Source organism: Limanda limanda, chromosome 2 (genome assembly GCF_963576545.1).
Source record: "Limanda limanda chromosome 2, fLimLim1.1, whole genome shotgun sequence".
In the NCBI taxonomy this organism is placed as follows: Eukaryota; Metazoa; Chordata; class Actinopteri; order Pleuronectiformes; family Pleuronectidae; genus Limanda; species Limanda limanda.
Window position 1 is genome coordinate 24087109 of NC_083637.1, and position 24373 is coordinate 24111481.

Here is a 24373-nt window from a genome sequence, read left to right on the forward strand (position 1 = left end):
TTCTTTTTTTTACATCACTTACATCTTTACAAACTGCAGTCTGAATTCAAAAGACAGTTCAGTTTGAATTTAAACATCCGATCACGAGGATGGAGCTGGCAGCGTTTTAAACTTTAAAGAAGAGCAAACCAGGAAGTTAACAGGGCTTCGCACTTAAAGACGCACCGACCCCTGATTGGTCAGCCTGTCCCCAATAGGGTCCCAGTCCACAAAACCAGTAAAGGGTCCACGCAGCAGCAGCACGCCCGTCACGTTCCGCACATGGATCGGGTGGAGGTGACCACGCCACACCCTGCCTACAGACGGAGTCAGGGAGGCTGTACTCCCGGGGGGTGGGGTGGGGGGGAGCGGCTTGTGTAACAGCTGTACGAACCAGTGGCACCGACACAGCAAACCAGTTGCGCCAGCACCGTGCTGGTAATGTCTCTCACGCAGAGGAGGCGGCGCACGCAGCGGCCTCTCAGCGCCACGGGCACCGGCCACTAGCGGGGGGGGGATTACGCGGAGGCAGATCGTGCACCACAGCGGTTCCATGCCCGTGTAGCCACTCGCCGGAGGAATGCGAGGCCTGTGCGGGGCTGTGGAGATGGGACTGTTCCTGCACGCCGTGGGCTCCGTCACCCCCACCGAGTCCGCGGTGGACCGGGTAAGGCTCCTCCATAACACCGCTCCCTCCCCGAGCTGCTAGCCGCTAGCCTAGCTGCCCCCCACTCCAGCGGGGCGAAGCTAGCAAACTGTCCCGCTAGAAATGTATCCGCGTATCCAGCGGAACATACAGCCCCCAGCACAGCACCTCGTCCGGGCTGTCGTGAACCATGAGCCTGGACTGGCCCGGTGCTGTCAGGGGAAGGTGTTAGCACGCCTGCTAAGCTGCTAGGGCTAATGAAGCTAGCTGAAGTCAGGGCCTGGCTCTGCTGTGTTTACGGTGGAGCTCTGACATTTTACACAGTAGCGAGTTGCATAAACAACAGAAGCAGTTCTTCAGGTATGAAGGCAGCCACACTAGGCGACTTCCCCACAGTTGTTAAGTGAGCCGAGCCTTGTAATTAACATTTGCTAGCACAGCAGAAAAGAGCTCCTCTTGTCTTTCTCAGTCAAGTTATTAGATGTTATTGTTGCTGTGTTGACTGCTCTCCTCAGAGTCTCCTGGCAACTCGCAGTTCTGGCCTTTACAGAAAGGACTGTGTATCAGCCTGAGAATTATCACTGTGAGTTGAGACATCTTGAGACGACAGAAAACTTTTTACACGTTTCAGGAAAAAGTCCCAACAAAAGTCCAACAAAACATCCAACTCCACAGATATTGACACATTAATATACCTGACTTCAGTATCATTTATGATGATGCACAGGTGGTTAGAATACAACTTTAAATTCAAAATTAATCAAATTAATCAGCTCATTTTCTTTTGTCAAAAGTTATCTAAGGATATTTTTGAAAATATTTTTAATAACCTATATATCTTTAAACTCTCAATCACATTTTTACATTGTTGTGGAGACCGGCAGTGGTTCCGATATGAAGTAGAATGGCTCTCAGTAAAGTTCCTACCCCTGCCAAGGCCCAACAGTCCCCTGATGAAACCCCTTTTAAATTCACTTGATCCAGATTTTTGAATCTACTCCAATTACACATTCGTAAGTGTCAATGTCCTATCCCAAAAGGTTAAAGACAGTGGAAAAAATAAACTGCATCGGCCACCAGTATACAGACCAGCTCCAAAATGTAATGGGTTCCTCCTTGACCCATACCTAACCTGTTTACCAAGATTTCACCGAAAGGAAATCTGTACAGTTTTTATTTGGCGCGATCTCACTAACAAACAAACATACAAACTAACCAACAAACAAACGGACAGGAGAGAAAAACATAACCTCCCTGATGTTGTTTGTTTTGTTTTGTATGGTCACTCGTACGTCATAATAGTGGGTGGGATAATGTCACCAGTCATCATCCGGTACAGTCATCATCCGGTACTGTTTCTTATCAGCGTGCGACATTCATGTCAGGAATTGTCCTTGATTATTTGACTCCTAAGTGTAAAAATTGTAAAGGACAATCCTGGTACATACAAGTTCAGTCATATCATTTAAATTGATGTGCTGTACTGGAAAAAAGAAAATGTAGTACCAACCTAAAAACATACTTTCATTGGTAACACACACATTATTATAATATAATAACTTTATTTTTTTTTCAAATTAAAGTTAGCAATTTTATCAATACAACTTTGAGTTGACCAAACTTTATTCGTTCGTCTGTTACCGATTTTAAGTATTTAAAAATTTTCCAACCGTTTTCTTTTTCGGAGCCGCAAACAGATAAAGTATCTATTTAGTAACTACACGAGTGTGATAAGAAAATGATGACTATGTAACCACAAAGCTGTAAACTACAAAGTAAGACAAGTTTACAATTGTCAAGTCAGAGTGACACGTGTTAAGAAATGTAGTCACAACAGACACTTCAGAGACTCCTGGATGCATCAGAAAAAAACACTTTATGAGCTTGACTAAGCATTATCTATCAACAATTACATCGTTCAAAAGATTATATTAATAATCTACATTTAAATCATCATTGCCATCCCCTGCACTATCGTGTTCCTTTTGACCAAAACAACGTTTAAAGGCAAATTTGTATGTCCAAAGCATATCTGCTATTACTTTGCAGGGTGTTGTCTTGCCATTACTATAAATATAAGCTGTATGTTACTCTGTTTGTCCTGAGAAAGCATATATACGTTTGCTCATATCACAATCTGACCAGCTCCTCCTTTCAAGATAGATTTGTCTTTGTTTTATCAGCAGATAATGCGTTAAAATATCTCTGAAGGTGTAAGTGCTGAGGTTTAAAGTTCAACTACCATTAAAGAAGCAAAAAACAAATCCAGTTAATATTGTTATCACATGCAGTATCATGTTCTATTTGTTATCAGTGGACGCCAGCATGTGCATAAACCATTGAGTAACGAAACAACACTTATTTTAAGAAGAGCTCATGTAGCAAATTTATGACGGGACAGAAGTGAGTCCTGGCTGAGACAACGGTAATATTGCATGGGCCTTTGTAATATATAACATTTACATTAATCTCCACATCACACAGTCAGCATTATGGTAACCAGTGATAACTTTTCTCTGTCAGACATTATGAATAGTATTATTCTAAGCAGTTTACAGGATGAACACTGCATCAAACAGTTGAATATTTGACATTCAGGCTAAGGTTGATTCTGTTTTTGAACTCTCACTATGATGCATTAAGGGAATGAACACCTGAACGAGCAAGTTGTGATTGCAGCACAAACATATCACCAGCATCTTGAGTTAAGATGAAGGTTTCTGTTCATCTCATGAATATATGATCAATATTAACACTCTTTAAATAATGTTTCCCGTCCAAATCCTGAGGGAAATATCCAGCTCTTAAAGGGATAGGTCACAGAAAAATTCAAATTCACTCATTCTCTTCGCCACTGTTCCGATGAAGGGGTGGGTGAGCTGCCTGAGATCACCAAACACATCTGGAATTTCAAGGGTAAACAGCATTGCAGCAGAATCCAATGCAATTTGATTCAATGGGGACCTAGACTTCAGATGTTATAAATCATCTGAAGTCTAGGTGGAGGGAGGCAAAACATAGCATGGCTCCATACTGCTCCTGTGGTGTCACCCAAGTGTCCGCAAGCCCCAACATTCATATTCAACTCTAAACCAGGTCACTCACATCGTGTCTTTAGCCTAAATGTCCTCGGATATCTTCCTACGAGGTGCATTCACGGACCCTCGGACACACCATCGTCTGGCTATGTCCGCTGTCTTGGACACTTCCAGTGGACTTTTAGGCTTAAAACGTTGTGTTAATGACCTTGTTTCGAGTCGAATGTGAACGTCAGGGTTGCTGACACTTGGATGAAACCACACGAGCAGTATGGAGGCATGTTGTGTTTTTTCTGTTTTTATTATGTCTGAAGTTTAGGTCACCATTGACTTCAATTGTATATTGGATTCTGCTGCAACAAAGTTTACCCCTGAGACTCCAGAAGTGTTGTGTGGACTCAAACACATCACCAAACCTTCCATCGACATAGTGGTGAGTAGATTATGAGTGCATTTTCTGTAACCCATCCCTTTAAGCTGCTGAATGCTCCTCTGTGTTCACTGGGGATTGTAGGACATGCAAAGTTCATGCATCCAATGTTCTGCTTGACCTGCCTGAAGCCTCTTGTTTCAGCCTCACTGCTAACGTTAGTGATAAGATCGTAGTTATTCAATAGTTACAGCTGGAGTTTGTCTTCGTCTTGTATCTTAAAGGGAAACTTTAGCCGCTGGCAAACAAACTGCGTTTTCCTAACCATGAGATAACGTTTATCAGCTCACACAACCTTGTTCAACTCTCCTTCTCAGCTGTTGCTTTGTGGGAATGTAAAGTTTTGGTGACTGTGACAAATCTGCCAGCAGTTTTTTTTTTTGTCCCAAACAACCTTGATGTCTATGAAAGAGCACCTTTCTTTGTCGCAGGACAGGATAATACAGAAGGGGTCAGCGGGTTCTCTTTGTGCATTGGCTAACTTGCCTGCTCCTACGGACGGCTGATAAGTGGATCAGCTCTCGCAGTTTGGTCAAGACTAAGAACTGTAGCCACTTATCTCCAGCAGCAGTATTCGATAGTCACCAAGGGATTATTGAGCTGTTCTCACTGTCTGCACGTTTCAACAGCTTCTCATTATTAAGGCTGATTATTTTCTAATGCAACAGTGATTTCTGGGACAGCTACCAAACCAGCCTTTAATGTGGCAGTGCAGCATGAGAGAGGTGGATGGTTTGTTTACTTTAAGTGCACATGCGCCAACTTTGTATTCTGCGTGATCCTGTTGCTCCTGTTCTTTCTCGTAAGCAATTTTCTGTGAGGTGAACATTGAAGTTGTTCTGATTGGGGGGGAGACAGAGGAATCTGGTTTGTTTAGATTCTTATCTTGGTCATGTCTGTCAGGAGACGTAAACAACCGATAGAAATGGTTTCAGATGACCTAGATTATTTTCAGGTTCAGATATTTGATCGATTGAATGTCACTTATCCAGTAGCCCAGGTTGTTTTTGAGTCCCATTTGTGTTAAAGATTTTGTGTCAAATCCAGACCTCTTTCAATTCTCTCTTACGCAGCACAGACTTAAGAACCAAACAAACTGGATGGTTATCTCTATCAAATTGCAAAAGGGGCCATGCCAACCCAGTGGAGAGCATATGGTGCAGAATAGTTAGCGAGCCCATGAAAACAGTTATCAGAAAAGCTATCAGAATGGAGGAACAGAACATTACATGTTTATTACACAGAAACTTAAATCCCTCTGTCAGTCTGGGGGTTTTGAAAAAAATCTTGTTGACAAAGCTGAAAACAGCTGATGAGAAATTATTCATCAGGAGTAGAGAGGTTGCGGCCACATTTCATTTCAGCACTTTGGTTTGTGCTGACCCTGTGTGTCCCTTGTCAGTAATCTTTCCTCTGTTAAGGCTCCGTGTTTGACTTTCTCACAGATTTTCTCCACGTTTTCCACACTGCCAAACACTTTGCAAAAAAACGTCTCACCACTATGTACGCCTTATTATCACACGGCCCAGGCCCAGTTAGGACCCTGCTCTCCACTCCTGGTTGGAAATTTCCGTAGAGCAATCCCCGTCGTCCACTGTTTTGGCCTGGGTGGGTGTGGGGTGAGGGGGTGTGTTTGTGTGTGGGTGTGGATGGGTATAGGGTGGACGAACGGAGAGGGAGGGAGGGAGAGAGCGAGTAAGAATGTTTGAGAGCTGTTTTTCTTCTATGGTACAATGAGCTGAGAGGTGGAGAGGACCTGGATCATCATCATGCCTCTCAATCTGGGACCTGCACTGGTAATCTATATAAATAACATAAATAAAATGCATAGAAAGATCATGAAGATAATCTAGAGGAAAACGTGTAAAGGATATTGCAGGGAAGGTCCACAGACATTTCTCAGGAGAGGATTTTTGTTCCACACTGTTGTCTCTATGCTGATGTGTCTGATGTTATTCTCTTCTAGCCTGTGTGCTTCTTTTTACAGGCATGACATTAGTGTGTTGGAGTGGTAATGTTTGACCAGGCAGAGCCGCTATAGTTTGGTCTTGGACAGTTAAAGCATGCAGCTGACTGTTGGACCAGAGACAAATGCCTTATTGAATTTCGATGAAAGTGGACCGTTGTGCCGAGCTTCTTCTGACTGTGTGTCTGATCTTTGGGAACATGCTGAGTAGTTTGTGCTGGCTGCGATTCAAACATTTGCACTTGATATGGGCCATGAACGTCGATGCAATTCTAGTAGCTTACAGGGACAAGTGGCCGGGACTTGTTTACTCCAGATTCATTGCTAAGTATAAATGTTTGCGACTAGATATCTGCAGTGTTATTATTCTAAATTGAAGACGAAGGGCAGAGTGTAAAAAAAAACTTTCATACTACATATTAACTGTACACGTGATGCAATATATACTAATCTTCATAGGATACCCTTTATTTTGTAGTTTGTGTGGAAGAAATTGACATACTTCACATCAGAAAAGAGAGTTACCCCTTTTTTTATCCTGTTTGTTTAGCTTGGAGTTATATTTCCGTTTCCATTATGCAACAGTTGTGTTCATCGGCAGCACACTCTGGGAAAGAAAAGTATGCATACTGACTTTATTTGGGAATAACGTGTGTTAGTGTTATCTGTTTTGAAATTCTATATATGGAACTGGGACTGGGGCATGTTTCAGAGGACTGAAGAACAACATAAATGATGACCTAGCTCCATAACAAAGTAAAGGCTTCTTTCATAAAAGGCATTTGAAATGTCACAGTAGGAAAAACACAGGTAGAAATTATAAAAATGAAAAGTGGCTGCATTCCATTTTGGACAGATCAGATGCTGAGATCAGAAATCACCGCGATACTGACTCAAACGGCTGGATCAGGTATCACTCAAATCAATAAACTTTTCTTTGTTTAGCCCATATTTACGAATCACAATTTGCCTCATGGGTCTTAACAAGGTGTGGCATCCTCTGCCCTTAACCCTCGACAAGAGGAAAAATCACAAACTCTTTTAAAGCACAGAGAGAGAGAGAGCTGCATCTGAGGGGATCCCTCTCCTAGGATGGTTGGAGGTTCAATAGGTGTGTTGGGTAACAGCACATCAACAAAATAACAATATTAACAACATTCATGAGAGACGGCGATGTTTACCATAAATGGAGAGGTGTATCAATATTTCTTTGCAGTAATCAGTTTGGAGATATTTTGCCCTTGCAATGCGAACTAAGAACTATCCCAGTATCTTTCACACAGTGAGGCTCAAAGCCAAGGCTTATGGGTTGGGAGAAACAACATGGATTCTAGCTATTGGCATGTTTTATGGCTCTGGTTTTATACCATTGCACATTGTGACCAAATTAATTTTCTGTTTAATTGCAGGTAATTTATTCCTTTTTAAAGTGACAGTTTTTCTTCTGTCCACCTTGTAGAGTCTGCTGCACTGTGAAGGCGTTAATAACCAGAGCTACATCTGTGAGTCGGGACACTGCTGCGGAGAGTCTCAGTGCTGCAGCTACTACTATGAGCTCTGGTGTAAGTGTCTCATTCTTCTTTCATTTTACTTTTTTCTTTATGTCTTCACGCTCAACATTCCTTGATAGGTTCTAATTCAATAATTTGACATAGTGAGCCTTTTTTCATGTCAAACTACTATGATATAATGTTAGTAGTTCACAGTGGATTCAGGAGGAACAGACAGTGTAATTGGACAGAGGGATGAAATACAGAGTTGCATCTTTTTATAAAGATTAAAAAAGTAACAGAAGATAATGTGACAGCCACTCAACCACAATGTTAAAGCACAATATCTTTCAACCTTTCCTATAAATGTGGCTATTTTGCTACTATGAGTTATGCTTACTTTACAATCACCATGTCTGTTGCAGTGATCTTAGAACAAAAAGTCTCATGCAAAGCAGTGTACCAGGGCAGTCAGCATGAGCCTCATATCATTTCAAATGAACATAAATCTCTCTAGGAAATTGATTGGCACCCATTAGGAAAAAGCTAAATGCACATGTTTTTGTAGTGGTATTCATGTGGCCACTGCTCCCCACAGCTGAAAGAGATAGACAACCATTACTGTAGAGAGTGGGACATGTTGACAGTAAGTCTAACTCTATCAACAAAAAATTATTATTTTTGTATTGTTTTCAATATGTCACTTTCCAATAATTGGGTGATGAAAAGACAGGGGTCAGCTGGACGAAAAACTGATTTCCACAAGAGTTGCTGTTTTGAACAAATCATTATCAACCTAAATGTATTCATAATATATTATAATTATGACAATTGTAATACTGTCCAGTGCTGCCACAACTTCTCCTGCACATTAACCAACAATGATTTGAGGTGTTCTATTTAAAGTAACACTAAACACACTGCAGAGAAAATAGTCTCAATCATAAAGGATTAGTACCAGAGCTGAGTTAATAAATCGGGTATTCTGATCTTCCAGCCAAATATTTCAGCTGCATTGTGTCTGTGTTAATGCTGTGCATCAAAGAACAAGATGTTGCAGTTTAGTAAAGCCAAAGAAAAACCATGTCATATGTATGTAATGTGTGATAGTATAACGTGTCTTGAACCTTGTGGAATTGGTTGCTCATGATGTTCAGTACTGATCTTCAAATTTTGTAGTTTACATTCTTATTTCTCTGAGACACAGGCCTACTTGCTGCATTGTCCTTGAAATGACGTTCGCCACATTTCTGTGTTGATGTAATGACGTGTGTATTTCAGAAACACAACAAACTGACTGGTTTGTGAAGCTTCACTCAGTTTTGGTTCCCTGCTGCTGTTTAGACTTGACTCTAAACAGTACAGTTTCACAAATAATTATTAAGAAGAAATTTTAAATTTCATGCCACAATAAAATACACTTATCTTTAAGGAACACATTGTGCTGGCATATGTTTTTAGTATTATCATCATTATTGTTACACATTTTCTCTTAATATATAATATAACATTTTAACCCTTTTTAAAATATTTATTTCCCCGCTGGCTTTGACAGAAATAATAAATAATAAAGGTCATCATTAAGAGATAAAAGCAAATCCCAGAGATATTAAACCAGAGATCAGCATGTGATGCATTAGTGCTGTCAAATATGAAGTTGCTCCAAAAAGAAAGAATTGGGAAAGTCTGTCAGTTGTAGAGATAAGAATAGACTTGGATCCTTCAATAATTGCTTAACTGAAAAAAATGATTGGGTCACTGTGTAGGATTTAGTGGCAACTACAGTGAATTTGCATATTGAACAAAGTAAATACCTCTCGCCTCAACTCTCCCCTTTACAAGTGTGCAGGAGAACTCACTGTGGCCTGACATGAACTGTAGTCAACATTTTCCTGATATTTTCCATATGTGACGACACAAATTGGAAAATCAGCGATCTCATGAGGGAGTATACCAGGAAAATGTCTAGAAAGTTCACAGCGAGCGAGTGGAAGCCTGGATGACGTCTAAAACACTAGATGGACACAAAACAGAAAGAACTTTTTTTTTTACAAATATTAATGAAAAAGAGGAGCTACGGGTAGAAGACAAAGATGTCCCCTTGGAAAGAAAACGACGGGCTGACGCCAGTGTCGCTAAACGGTGAACAAAAACACATAAAGTGTAAACGTGGTATACAGTGGCATTTATAAATCATGTCATGCCGGAACCAATTTTCTGGACACTTTTTCAGAGTTAATGTCTGAAAAGGGCTCAAGCTTACAAAACAATTCTATGGTGCTTATACACTACTTAAAATATAATAATGAATATTATTCCATTTTTATAATGGATTTAACTAAATCATACAAATAGTAAAAGGGAACAGCCTTTAATTCTTTCTTCAAATCCATAGTGCAGTAATAAAGGCATGTGAAAGTTTCACAATGTGAGAACCAGATGTTGGCTGGGTTGGATCGGCAGTGGTATGTTTGTGCTAACAGCAGGGACTTCATGTTACATCACCACAAGCTACAGTGAAACATGCATATAATCGAGCATAGTCCCTGTGTTAACGTTTTCATCACCATGTGAGTTAAAAATATCAATGGATAACCCAAATCAAAAATCGACTTCGTTAAACTTTAAATACAACATGTCTGTGTTTGTTCTTCTCTCCGTAGGGTTTTGGTTGGTGTGGGCGATCATCTTCATCTTGAGCTGCTGCTGCGTGTGCCACCATCGCCGCACCAAGCACCGGCTGCAGCAGCAGCAACGGCAGCACGAGATCAACCTCATCGCTTACCGTGAAGCACACAACTACCCCGCTGTGCCCTTCTACTTCAGTAAGAGCTACCACTGGCACATGTTAGAACTTGAATGTGATCAAATTTGTATTTTTTGCCACTTATACATGTGAAGTCTCCTTGTGATTGCTGTCCGCAACTACTCAGATTTGAGTATTTAAAGCTGCAGTTTCAAACAATGTATGAAACTATTATGTTTAATGTGAAACAGGTTGCTTATGATGACAAGCCCACAGAGCATTCTGCAGCTTTTCTCGGCTTGAAGAGTATTTTATTGTCTTTCAGCTCATTGTTTTGTTTTAACTGCCTTCAACTTCAAAATTCTGGTTCAACCCTTGCTTTAATTTTCTTTTCTTTATATTTGACATACTGTCTGAAATGGCGGCAAAGATTTTGCCGTGGCAGTTTACTAGGTTTAAATGTCACCAGCAAAAACAATAGGTTCAGTCCAACAGATCTCATCTGCTTTATTTCCAACCATGTCAAGCCAAACATTTCAGATTGTGATCAGACCAGTCAAAAGCAGAGAAAAACTTAGAAGCTTGTCGGTGAACAAACCTGAGTATTTAGATCCAAATATCACAATAGGGAAATGGTGCTGATCAAAACATCGAGGAGAGTGAAACTCGACTCCAGAAGAATGCTGAGGTTTTTCCCTCTCTGGTGATGTGTAAAGAGCCATCTCTTTGCTGTCTTAAAGGGATAGTTCACCGAAAAGGAAAACTCACAACATTTGATGCTTGAACTTTACATGTTTATCCTAAATCTTCCAGTACCAATCCAAGTTTTCTCACTTCATTCAGTGATCAAGTCTTCTGGTCAGAATACGTTTAACTGTATATTGATGAATACAGTACAGACAATACAATATTCATCTGTGGTCTATATGAGTGGATTTTAAGTACCCTTATAAGTAAATACCGAAAAAACAATAAGCCTCCCAGTAGAAGGGAGGTCATACGACACTACACCTCTGAGGCCAACATTTCAGCTAGGCTGAGTCAGCGGATTGCTTTACTGTAAACAAACGAATCACCACTGTGAACACACTATTCTGATACAAATTTTCATTTCAGTCCAGTACATGTCTGCTTATAATGTGTCTATAAAATGACTGGACCTCTGTTTCATTGTTTCTGTGTGAACCTTCGTCAATATTTTTTCAGTGACATCGAACTGAGGAATATGACACTAGTGACGAGCAAAGTCAGTGGCTCCTGACTCAAATGTAATGTTTGCACTGAGATCCATCCCTGGGTTCACACAGCGTCAGAACCTTCCCTGTTTGCATGCCCCAGTTTTCAGGAAGCAGCAAGCATTTCTCTCTTGGTACCTTGCCAGTGTTGCAACACCATCTCGCTTGGAGCTGAAACAGCCCTCGGCACAGAATTGACCCAGAAATTAACTTGTTTTGTCACACTTTCCTCCTATTGCTTTGGGAATGCTTAAAGTGGTATAGAAACTTCAGTAAGGTCACATTGAAATGTGCACAAGTCAGACAGTGGTGTTTTTTTCAAGAAAGAGTGACTCATAATTCTTGCTCACCTGATATTGTTGTCAGTGCAGATGCAAATTAATGTTTTTCCTACTTAACACTGTTCTTTTCCATCCTCCCCTTTAGGGTTTCTGCCAAACTACCTCCTGCCTGACTATGAGGAGGTGGTCAATAGACCACCGACTCCTCCCCCACCCTACAGTGCCTTACACACTGGCCCATCCTCAGTGGCTTCTAGTCCCCTGGTTTCTGAGCCGCAGGAGGGACACTGTCCAGCCATCCAGCCTACTCCTCTGCCCCAGGTCTCTGAAGGTCTGTGTTGCAGACCCAGCACAGAGGAAGCACAACCTCCCACTTCAGACTTAAGGCCAAAGCCTGACATCAAGGCCATGCAGACTCCACAAGATTCAGGCGTGATACTCCTCTCAGATGGGCTCAGTAGGGAGGCACTCACCAGCCAGGAGAAAAGAAGCGGAGATGTGGAAGAGTCTTGCAAGGACCCCCTGCTGAAGGACCTGTCAGAGGGTTGCGCTGAGGACAAAGATCGGCTCCCCAATGGAAGGAGGAGGCGATTCACAGGGGACTCTGGGATTGAGGTGTGTGTGTGCAGCACACGCAGGAGCGGCAGTTGCAGTGGAGTAGGAGGGACGGGCCAGGAAGGCAAAGAGTTGAGGGAGCTGGAGAGCCTGCTTGGGCGCGAGGGACATGGCGACAACGACGAGGAGGAGGGGGAGGATGCGGGCGACTTCTGTGACAGCTGCGGTCATCGGGCCTCCTTCAGCGCAGAGGAGGAGCAGGTGCCGGGTGGGCTGGAGAGGCAGGCCGCTCGTGGACCTTCAGGATCTCCTCAGGCGGCTCAGCAGATAGGCAGCGGCTCGCTCCACCCTCCTGTGTGCCTCCTCCTTCACACCATCAACGAGCAGGAGGGGCCACACTACAGCACCAGCACTGAGCCGCAGGGCTGAAACACAGCTGGCACGGTGTGGTCATAGAGGGAAGGAGAGCACTTAGGACAGGATATAGAGGCACGTGCTTTTGTATTTAAGTGTATTGTGTCTAAATGCTTTCTCAGTGAGTATTTCTATGAATGTGTGCATCTTAGATAAAACGGGTGTGGAGGAAGTGGAATCTCAACTGAAGCGAGTGAGATCCAAAGGTTCCTTACTGGAACAGTGGCCTTAACCTGTGTATGTTGGGTTAGTTGGGCCGTAAAAGCCCTCTAACAGCCTGTGGCAATTGAGACTTCTCACACTGCTCACAAACACACACAGTCTGTCAGATGTCCGTCTCATACAATGGAGTCTACTGACAGTCAAAGACTTGATAGCCGAAGCTGTGATGTCAGAACAGGACGTTCACTGCCTAGGATGAACTGAGCTCCTCCTCAATGGGTGCTTGTAACAAATCTGCAAAGCCGCTCTTTCCGTTATAATAAAAAGACAAAAAACACACCCAGCAGGAACATTTTGAACGAGTGGAATGTGGAAGTACCACAGTGTGTGTTTTTTATGCAATCTGATACTGTACAGGGACACCTGAACAAGACTGCGTGGGACGTCCTGTTAGACACATGCTTCTCAAGTGCTTTTTCAGCGATTTAAAAACCGCTTTGCCTTGTTCCCATTTTGTTGTTCCTTATCTTCCCTGCTAGCGATAGTGTAAGTGCATTAACAGATCTTTATGTGAGCAGTTCCTATTTTGCACAAAATGTATTTAGCTATATAAATGGAAAAAAAAGTCAAGACAACTATTTTTTTCCTAAACTAAAAGTCTTAAAGGACCGATATGAAAGTTTTGCGTTTGGCTACATCTCCAACATTAGCATTAACAGCTGTCTTCTTAGCAGGCTTGAAGAAATATTTTAGGTTCAGACTTTATTCCTTTACTCGCAGCGAAAAGTGGAAATCAGAGTGAATGTTAACTCTTGTTTGGCCTCTATTTCTGTCACTTGTCACTTCATCATCTGTTGGCGAGTCACTGTAGCGTCCAGGCTGCCCTGAAAAGGTAGTGCTGCTCAGAGGGCATTGTACGGCCTTTTTTTTTTTCTTCTTGTAAATGCAACAATTCATAAACCACCACCAAACCAGTGCAGAAAAACGTACATTTAGCACCTTTAGATTTTAGTTAGTTTCTTAGGGTTTCGTTGCAACATCTTTAAGAAGTTGACTTCTGTAAATTGTTTGTATACAATCATTTTAAAACTTGATTTGATGAATGTTTGTAGAATGTGCCTACCCCAAAACATGCAGAATGTTGAACGATTAGCCTCACTGAAAGTGAGTGTCAGCAATCAGGTACTAAAACCAAGGAAAGAATGTTACGCTTCAGAGATTACAACTGAGATGGGCAACATCAGACCTCAAACTTTTGTGTCAGTCACTTCAATAGATTACCACCTTCACCAGCTACACAGTATAAAAACAAAGATTCACACTCTTAATGTTTCATATCAGCTCAATCTCTACCATTCTCTACTCGTAGTATCCATTGATTGAACACATGTTATAGTTTCCAGTTAAAGGATTTTACCCACAAGTGATTCTGTAAGTCTTTTTTTGTTGTATAGGACAGGAAATTCCTCATTTAAATTGTCCACAAAACGTGCATTCAACCACACGTGGTAAAATACACATTTTCTTTCAACAGCTGCAGTCAGGTGTGTGGGGAAAGAACCTCTGTGAGGCAAGAGAACAGATAGAAAATGTATGTAGTTTAGATAAATTCATAAAGAAATGATTAAAACAAACACCATTTAAGATAATACATCACCGTATGAGTGCCAAAATTTGATTGAAACACAATGTGGTTAACAAGCAATATGTGTTATTCTTCATGGTGGATATAAAAAGATCATTTAGAAAAAGCATAAAAATAATAGAAGTTGATTATAATGAAAGCATCTTCACTGGAAAACCAGTTAGTTGAATGTTTAAAGTCAAACCTCCAAATATCACAAGATAATAGTTTTTCATCGATACACAAAATGTTGATTGATGACAAATGTGCACATGAAACATGAATTGCCCACAGAGGAGAAAGTGGACGTGATGTGTGAATCTTTCACAAAGTAACTTTTTGTTTGCCCACTGTGAAATGAATTGGATCTGGTGATTCTAAATGCTGTTGAGCTGTAGCAATGTCGTTTTCAAGACTCTCCGATATTGTGATGTCTGCTTAGCACAAATGTGTAGGTCTCTCACATTTATACTAAATATACCATGAAACAATCAAACGCAAGGTGTCTCCCAAAAGCTCTGGGCACAAGATAAGAAAACTAATATAACTTTCTGTAATAATAATGAGATGACTGAATTTTACTCATCTAAGCCTGAACACACTTTAAAGTGCTTTATACGCTTTTTGTGACCTAGAAAATGCAATTGTGGTACATGTAGTACAAAGATGAGCTATTTTCATATCGGCTGAATCCTTTAAAAGATATTCTAACTGTATAAAAATGTCAAAACCACTTTATATTTGCAAATTGAGGACAATATTCTGTAACATGTTTGTGAACCAAAATAGTTGCTGTCGTCATTTTTATGGAATCAGTAGCTTTATTGTTATGGACAGATTTTCTTATGTCATTGTGGGTATTATTATTGTTATTAATATTTTTCTTCTGTTGAGAAAAGATGTGTGAAGGGTTCATGTAACTAACAATACACTAGACAAGTCTTTGATAACAAGATCAGGGGCATCTCGCCAAAGACACTTTTTCTTTCTTTACCAGTGTGTAAGGTGGTTTTGCACATATTATTTGAATGTTCTGATCATAAGCCATTAATTACAAGTACCAAGATGGATGTATGTTTAATAAACATACTCTTTTAAATTCAAGCTGGCAGTTGTGTGTTTGTGGCTCTTTCATCAGACATTTCAAACATTACAGAGTTGGGTTATGGTTTGTCTAGTCAGGTCCAAGTCAATTTATATATAAAGCACGTTTAAAAATGACATGGCTAAAACAGGGGAGATGTAATATAAGAAAGAACAAGCAGCCAAGAAGACAACTATACGACATTGGATGAATCAATTAAAAGCATACCACATAAAATACTAAAAAGCCAGAGTAGGCAAATTAAAAAATAAACTATTTACAAATCTGAAAATAAAACGGATAAGAAGTCCTTCATTAGTCCAGCATTGGGGAAATTTGCAATATTACCGCAGCAAGAAGACATGAGCAGTAATAAGTAGACACATTAAATAAATATATGATATGGAAATAAACATATATACAGTGTTACGAAATATATAATGTGAGAGAATACCTACAGTGAATTGTACGTATTCACTGGACTTTCCCCTGGACTTTCCATCAGAGAAGATGGCTTTGCCATCATCCTCCTCTGTCCCACCACCTCCACTGGGTCAAGGGGGTATCCAAGGACATAGCTGGTCCTCCTGATCAGTCTGAAAGTAGAAAAGCTTCTGCCCCAGCAAACTGTTCCAAAGAAGACAGCAGATGCCTCCACAGAGTCATACAAAGTCTTCAGGAGCGCCCCCTGCACTCCAGAAGGCGATGATGTAGATTAATAACTAACTATCGTTACACAACTTTTATATATTGCTTTTGATAAAAGTTATATTGCGATTGTTATCGATAATGTTATCTTGTCCTTGGGAATGTGGGATTGAACCACCGAACCATCGGGTAAGTGGACGACCCGCCCTACACACAGCCGCAGAAGTTCTCAGGATCATCCAATTAGATGATGGGTATTCTGTGTTGACATGGTGAACATACTTTTAATAAATAAATCTAAAGAGACCATGTTAATTCATTCCAGGGGACACACGTGGATATCTTCCATCTTGTAGGGCTGCTCAGCTGAGAGGGAACTGGGAACCTCTGCTGTACCACCTGTGGTTCCAGGCGGTGACAGACAGAGGGCGCTGCTGAGCAGGAAGTGAACTGTAAACATGACTTCATAGCACAGACTGAATATAACTGCGCTGCTGCTGTGGACTTTACACTCGAGACAATGGCTGAAGACAAGAGGTAAGAAAAATCACCCTGAAAACTTCACTTTGGGCTTCGTCATCCTCACATATTATCTCTAAGGCTGGGTCAGATTTAAAATATGCTGACAGTTTACATGCGATATTACTACTGGTGTTAGCATGTTAGAGGAAAGTTGAATAAACTCTGTATTGTACATGGAGCATTTCAAGTATATTATGTATATTATGTTTACTTATATTTACAGTACTTGTGGGAAAGGCTTCCATGACAGCTCCGTTCACGTGGACGTGAAGGTAACACACACACACATGTCACACTGGTCAACCTAGCTTAAATGCTGCAATTAGCCTTAATTAGCTTTGATTAGCATGCTCAAACACCGCTGGTGATTATTAAAATGACAATGGTGTTGCTCAGTGGTGCTTGTACCTCAGTAATGACTCAATAAAGCTCTGTAGTTGTCTGTAATGGGCCAGTTCTGACCAGCCTACTTCCGTGTGTTTGCGTGTTTGCGTGTGTGTGTGTGTGTGTGTGTGTGTGTGTGTGTGTGTGTGTGTGTGTGTGTGTGTATGTGTGGGAGGGACACTTGTCGCCTTGAGCAGGAGTATTATGGAATTAAGCTGAAGCAAACCTCTGACCTGAAGACCAACGCCTGTGTGGCTCCTGCCCAGCCCATCCCTGCCTTCATCCGCCAGGCGCTGAAGAAAGTGCACCCTGAAGTCACTGCCAGGTGTGTTGTTGTTGTTGTTGTTAGCGCTGCACTCTCCACTCTTGCCTTCTTCCTGCCACAAACTGAGTCTGGCTGCTCGCTGGGTTTCCCTCTCCTCTTCAGGTACTACGGCTGTGGCCTGGTGGTGCCGGAGTGTCTGGAGGAATGCATCATCCTGGACCTGGGCAGTGGCAGCGGGAGGGACTGCTACATGCTGAGTCAGCTGGTGGGAGAGAAGGGCCATGTCACTGGCATTGACATGACTGAGGACCAGGTACCGTGCGTCAGCATCACAGTGTGGCTCACTGAGAGGCTGCGGTAGCCTCTTGAGGCATTGCATGCATAGTTAAATGATGGATGGATTGTATTGATTGCTGATAATGGCTCATCTGCTCATCAGTCTGAACATACTGCTTTATAGTCATTGTGTGATCAAATAGCTTTGTCATATTACTGTACACTTGGCGTTAAATGCAACCTGTCATGAGGTCCACAGTAGAGCCTGACTGTTGGGATTTTACTGGCCGATGCCGATACCAATGATAGGGAGTAAAAAACATTCCAATTATTTAAATAAAATTGGCAAGATGTTGTTATCACACCCACATGATTAATATTTTACAGTTTAACCCCATAAGTGTGTCCCCAATAGCAACACTTCAGAGTCTGTGTTCTCTTCCAGCTCAAAGTGGCCAGGACGTATGTGGACTACCACATGCAAGAGTTTGGATACAAGAAGCCCAACGTCAGTTTTGTCCAGGGCTACATCGAGGCCCTAACAGAGGCGGGTCTAGAGAAGAACTCATTTGATATCATCATGTAAGACATCGCTTCTCTTTGTTTCACGTTTTAATGCCGTGCGATACTCAAGAAATTGTGTTGAGATGTTGGTTTTTCTGCCGTCACATAGTTCCAACTGTGTGGTGAATCTGTCTCCAGACAAGAGACGAGTCCTGGCTGAAGCCTACAGCATTTTAAAGGTACACTATTTTAAACCAAGCTCACAAATATGACAACAATGCCATAAGAAACAGCGCCATTGAATCTGTTTACTCTGATCCTACATGGATACGCTGTTCCTCTGTTGGTCATCAGGACGGTGGTGAGCTGTATTTCAGTGACATCTACAGCAGTGACAGACTGACGGAGGAAATAAAGAATCACAAAGTGCTGTGGGGTATGTCACATAAATATTCTGTTGCCACACAAGACAACAGACACGTGCCGGAGTATCAGCGTGTGGTTTGTCTTTGCAGGTGAGTGCCTCGGCGGAGCGCTCTGGTGGAAGGACCTGCTCACATTGGCTGAAGAAGTTGGCTTCAGCCCCCCCCGGCTGGTCACAGCCAGCGTCATCACCGTTGACAACAAAGATCTGGAGGCTATCCTGGGTTTGAAACCTTTTTCTTGTGTTTTATTTCTGTTTGTGTATTGCCTTATTTGCCTGTTTTTTAACCCCTGTTTTGGGGGGATTTGCACTAATGAGAATTCATTTTCAAACTGGTTTTTCAGTTACGATATTACAACACATTTTTTAGATTATATGAATATAGCTGAAGCATTTAAGTGTGCATTAGTTAATCTTTCCACTTATTCTTGGTAATTAGTCTTCTGCTTAGGTGGAAGAGGTTGCAGAATGATTTGAGACTTCATGAGCCAATGTTGTCCCACATGTATCAGAGCTAACAATTTGCCAGAGTTCACACAGTCCATGGAAGAAGTCTAATTAGCCTTAGTAAAGTAGAGGCTGCTGCGTGCGTGCACCGTGGGTACGTAGTGCCCTCAAGATAAGGTGACCGGTCAAGTTAGGTTATTAGTATTTACAATACTTTGAGTTACAACACAGCTACCATTTCCTTTACCTCAGCTGATTCTCAAATGACTTACAAAGCAATGCATTTTTTTTTCTTGTGGTATGGTTGACTGGACTGATCGGTCATTAGTGTACAATAAATTATTTTACAGAACTGTTTTGTATTAAATAGGAAATGATCCAAGATGTCAATTGACCTGAGTTTGTAAAACTTCTAATATTGAAAACTTCATAAATGCCAGTACATTGTTGTTTATGGGAATTTATGTTAGTCCAAGTTCGCATTTGCAGTTTGTCATACAGTTTTTTCAATAATAACACAATAGGTATATTACACAATGTAATTATGTAAATGTAATGGCCATGCTGTTGCTTTTTAAGAATGCTTGATTTTGTGTTTTTGCTAGTGTCAGTCCTGTATTTAGACTTGACTGTAACCTTGTTTCTTGAGAGATTGAGTGATGTTTACATAATTTACATAATTTGATAATTGCACATAATTATTGAGGGAATTAGACTCATGGGGTTAAATGTAATTTCTCCAGCACAGCTCTGTTTCATGTTTTATTCAGGTTTACATATAAAGCAGTATTTACCAAAGCCTAACTTTGCTCTTGAATCTCTGTCTAAAGGTTAATTGACGTTATAGATTGTTGTATCTCATTTATGTATCTCTTTACTCTTCTTATAACACAGGTAACTTCAAGTTTGTCTCTGCCACATACCGACTGTTTAAGGTCCCTAAAGGCAACACCAAGCCCAGTCAGGTCATATATAACGGCGGCATTACTGGAGCAGAGGACAGCTTCCAGTTTGACCATCAGTACACATTCAAGGTGAGTAGACCCAGCAGTGTACCTGCATTTATGTCTATTGCACATGCACATGCATCGAATGGTACTAAATGTGGGCGTCTTTCACAGGTTGATGGAGTAGTGGATGTGGACGGAGAGGTGGCCAGTATCCTGACACATTCAAGATTTGCAGGGGATTTCACTATCCAGCCGTCTGGAGGCCCTGGCGGGTCATGTGGAGTCAAACCTACGGTCAGCGTCACAACTAAATTCTTTAAAAATGTGAAAATGTCCGATCGGTCTGTGAGCGCTAGATGTCAGTATGTTTGTATTATCCGTTTGAAATGTGCGACACACCCAGAGAGGCCAGAGTGAACAAAGTCACACACACACACACACACAACAGGACGCATGCTGCAAGCTCTTACACACACGCACGCACACACACGCACACACTCACATACCCACTCAGACATACAGTACATACACACACATCCACATGCACAAGGTCAAGCAGCTGTCTTGGAGTCATAACCAGACTCTGGAGTCATGCTGGGGAACCTTGAACAGGAAGGAATGTGTTCTCCTCTCAGCTAACGGAATGCCATCTTATCAGCCGTCATGGCCGTTGTGTGTGCACATGCAAACACACACTCACAAGCACGCGAAAGCACTTCTTCAAACACAACAACATGTTTTTTAATGACTACTCAAATCCTTTAATCACTCGTAGCACTTGCTTTCTGCTATTGAGGGATTTTCATTCTGTTTTGTGGAAAAAACACATGCATTTATAATCTCAGTTATTTATCAAAACCTGTGCCTTGGTTTAACCTTTGGACTGCCCCTCTGAGGCCAAATCAGACCCTACACACTTTATTCCAATCAACAACACTAGTTGGTGATAATGGCCATAAAAAGTCTTTGGTCTTGTTCTTAGAAGCGCAGCTACTGTGAAATGAACAACCAGTGTCTGATAACAGACACCAGGAGTATAAATTAATTTATAGAGCTCGGGGAACAACAACTTTATACCTAACATTTTGCAGAATGTCTGTCACATTTACCTGTTTGATACTGGAAAATATGAGAATGTTCTTTAAGCCGTACTCTTGTCTTGGATGAAAGTGAATGTTTATGTAATGTTAAAAACAAACCTGAAATCAGGTCATAAACTGATAATGATCTCTAACTCTTTTAACAATTGATACAGGCAAAAGTTGAGGATCCCTTCGAGTTGGTTCTTCAGCTGGAGAAGAAAGGACCAGGTTCCACCACAGGGGGGTGCTGCAGCACAAAGTCTGCAACCTGCTGCAAATGATGATGGAAAGAGCTCAAAGAACTGCAGGCCCGGCATCACACTGTGCATTACAGCAGTGACTGAACTAAATTCCTTTTTCTAATAATAAGAATAAAAAAATATGTGTAATTAACTTTGTAATTAATTCTACTGATCTTATGCTACTTACTTACTTTGATATAAACATATTCAGATAATGTATAATTAAACTTTTAATCGTAGAGAATAATGTGATGTGAATAAAACGACTATGTCCGGGACAATATTCTTTGCCTTTTGCATCATTATTGTTCTCTGTTCGTGTTCCACTTTCGCCACTACAGTACTTCTGTTACAATTCTTTTAATTTAACAAAATAATTTGACAGATTCACAGTAGTGTGTGCTTTGCAAATTTGTTCTTCTTGTTCTTATTATTATATGGGGAAATTTCTATGAAAGGATAACAAACATTTTCAATCAACTGAATGTATTTATGTTCATTGGACTTATCATATTGTGGGCTTTTACGTCAAGAACAATTTTACCAATAGAAAATAGATATTTGATTTGAAACAGGCCTGTATTATACAAATTATTAAATAAATATGTAATAAATTGAAAAACCTGAGGGATAAAATAAGGGAATAGGTACTAATTGTATTAGTTTACATGTCATAGAAGAAATTGCGTTTTAATTTTAAACACTTTTTGAAATAATTTTTTCTTGTGAAACATCAAATAATTGATGGTCTCCCGGTCACTGAAACTCTTTGAAATCAAACAATCTGAGAACAAAACATTATTATTGAATACAATATCATGGGAAGTGCTTCTTTATAAAAAGTTTGGAGTGTGAGCTACAGGTGCATCAGCATGTCCGTTCACCGTGTGATGCGATACACACAATGTAAATCCTCATCTGACATCTCATAATAAACGCAGTATCATTCCCTTGCATCGGATGACATGTCAGAGCTGGGGGTCCGGATCTGCTGCGGGGGCTTCGTGTTAGAAAAGTCACGAGCAGAGTCCTGTCTCTTAACATGAGGTGCACTTGTTTTGGAATTTGATTCGCCGACCACGCCGCGCTGGCCCCGCCCCCGGGCCCACGGCGGCCCCTGATTGGCCGCGGCCGTCGCCCGTCTGGGGGCCATCAGGGGAGGCACGAGCTGGCCCGTAAGCCTGCGCTCGCTCAGCACCAGTGTGGACACGTAGTGGGAGCGAGGGGTCCCGATGCACCAGCGACCCTCTGCGGAGATGAAGGCGGACTCCCCCGGGCTCTGAGTTTCCACCGCCCTTCCCATTCAGGAGCTCGCGTCGCCAGTGGTGATCAATATGGCAGAACCGTTATCCCTGGCACCCCCTGCTACAAAAATGGCGTCACTGAACCGGGTCCGAGCTCTGGCGATGCTGTTCTTAACTGTCACGGGCTGTTGTGCGACCCCGACCAGTGGCAAGGAGGGGTCCGAGGAGACCGCCATCATCGGCCTGAGGCTGGAGGAGACGGACGACATCTCCTTCATGGACCGGGGCTACCTGCGGCTGAGCGAGCGCTCCCGGGTGAAGCTGCGGATCTACGGGCAGAACATCAACAACGAGACCTGGTCCAAGATCTCCTTCACGGAGCATGAGCGCAGCCGCAGCGTGGACGGGTCCTCCTGGGACCACCCGGGCCAGGAGGACCTGTCCAGCCCGCACCCCTGCGGCATCAGGACCTCGGACATCATCATACTGCCCCACATCATCCTGAGCCGAAAGACCACGGGAATAGTTGAGGTGGAGGTCAAACCCCTGCGGAAGACGGAGAGGAGTAAATCGTACTACCTGTGCATCGCCACCTCCTCGCCGGCCCTGATCGGGATGCACGACCCCTGGACGGAGACCACCTGGATCTACCACAACGGGGATGACACCAACGTGATCGTGGTGGAGGAGAAAAAGTTCCTGCTGCCCTTCTGGCTCCAGGTCATCTTCATCTCCATGCTGCTCTGCCTGTCGGGCATGTTCAGCGGGTTGAACCTGGGGCTCATGGCCCTGGACCCCATGGAGCTCCAGATCGTCCAGAACTGCGGCACGGAGCGGGAGAAGAACTACGCGAAGAAAATCGAGCCGGTCCGCAGCCAAGGGAATTACCTGCTGTGCTCGCTCCTGCTGGGGAACGTGCTGGTGAACACCACGCTGACCATCCTGCTGGACGACATCGCCGGCTCGGGCTTGATCGCGGTGGTCATGTCTACCATCGGGATCGTGATCTTTGGGGAGATCGTGCCCCAGGCCATCTGCTCCAGACACGGCCTCGCGGTCGGGGCCAACACCATATTCCTCACCAAGTTCTTCATGCTGCTCACCTTCCCCGCCTCCTACCCGGTGAGCAAGCTGCTGGACTACCTGCTGGGCCAGGAGATCGGGACCGTGTACAACCGGGAGAAGCTCCTGGAGATGCTGCGCGTCACGGACCCGTACAACGACCTGGTGAAGGAGGAGCTGAACATCATCCAGGGCGCGCTGGAGCTCCGGACTAAGACGGTGGAGGACGTGATGACGCCGCTGAGGGACTGCTTCATGATCCCGGGGGACGCCACCCTGGACTTCAACTCCATGTCCGAGATCATGAAGAGCGGCTACACGCGTATCCCGGTGTTCGAGGGCGAGAGGTCCAACATCGTGGACCAGCTCTTCGTCAAGGACCTGGCCTTCGTGGACCCGGATGATTCCACGCCGCTCAAAACCATCACTAAGTTTTACAGCCACCCGTTGCACTATGTGTTCAATGACACCAAGCTGGACGCGATGCTGGAGGAGTTCAAAAAAGGTGAGGCAGCCCATCACACTATCTCCTTTATTAAGAGTGACACGTTCCCAGGTGACAGCACCCTTGACACCTGTAATGCCAGGTGAAAGGGTCACTTTCTGACCGGTCAGAGAGATCTCCTGACCCTCAGGTGATAACAGTTTATTGCAGGAGCAGGTTGGCCTTCCA

General features: G+C 42.6%; 3 protein-coding genes across 7 annotated transcripts in view; all 3 read left to right on the forward strand.

The window, feature by feature from the left end:
- Positions 1–360: 360 nt before the first annotated feature.
- Positions 361–15670, forward strand: wbp1lb (WW domain binding protein 1-like b). Its single transcript, XM_061083528.1, has 4 exons — positions 361–646; positions 7519–7621; positions 10213–10374; positions 11957–15670. Exons 1-4 carry the CDS (start codon positions 560–562, stop codon positions 12793–12795), a joined length of 1191 nt encoding a protein of 396 aa, XP_060939511.1. The 5' UTR covers positions 361–559; the 3' UTR covers positions 12796–15670.
- A 1080-nt stretch (positions 15671–16750) lies between these two features.
- On the forward strand, positions 16751–21677 carry as3mt (arsenite methyltransferase). The gene is made up of 11 exons (XM_061091075.1): positions 16751–16835; positions 17044–17092; positions 17402–17529; positions 17632–17782; positions 18191–18327; positions 18419–18488; positions 18604–18685; positions 18765–18896; positions 20015–20154; positions 20242–20364; positions 21326–21677. Exons 1-11 carry the CDS (start codon positions 16819–16821, stop codon positions 21431–21433), a joined length of 1137 nt encoding a protein of 378 aa, XP_060947058.1. The 5' UTR covers positions 16751–16818; the 3' UTR covers positions 21434–21677.
- A 1045-nt stretch (positions 21678–22722) lies between these two features.
- Positions 22723–24373, forward strand: part of cnnm2b (cyclin and CBS domain divalent metal cation transport mediator 2b) — a 33972-nt gene continuing 32321 nt past the window's right edge. For 4 of the 5 annotated variants that reach the window (XM_061091294.1, XM_061091302.1, XM_061091310.1 and 1 more), the window contains exon 1: positions 22728–24205. In XM_061091294.1, the coding sequence (XP_060947277.1) occupies positions 22729–24205 (1477 nt within the window). In that variant the 5' untranslated portion in view covers position 22728. Of the gene's footprint in view, positions 24206–24373 lie in introns of all 5 variants that reach the window. The other variant, XM_061091328.1, reaches the window with a different exon arrangement.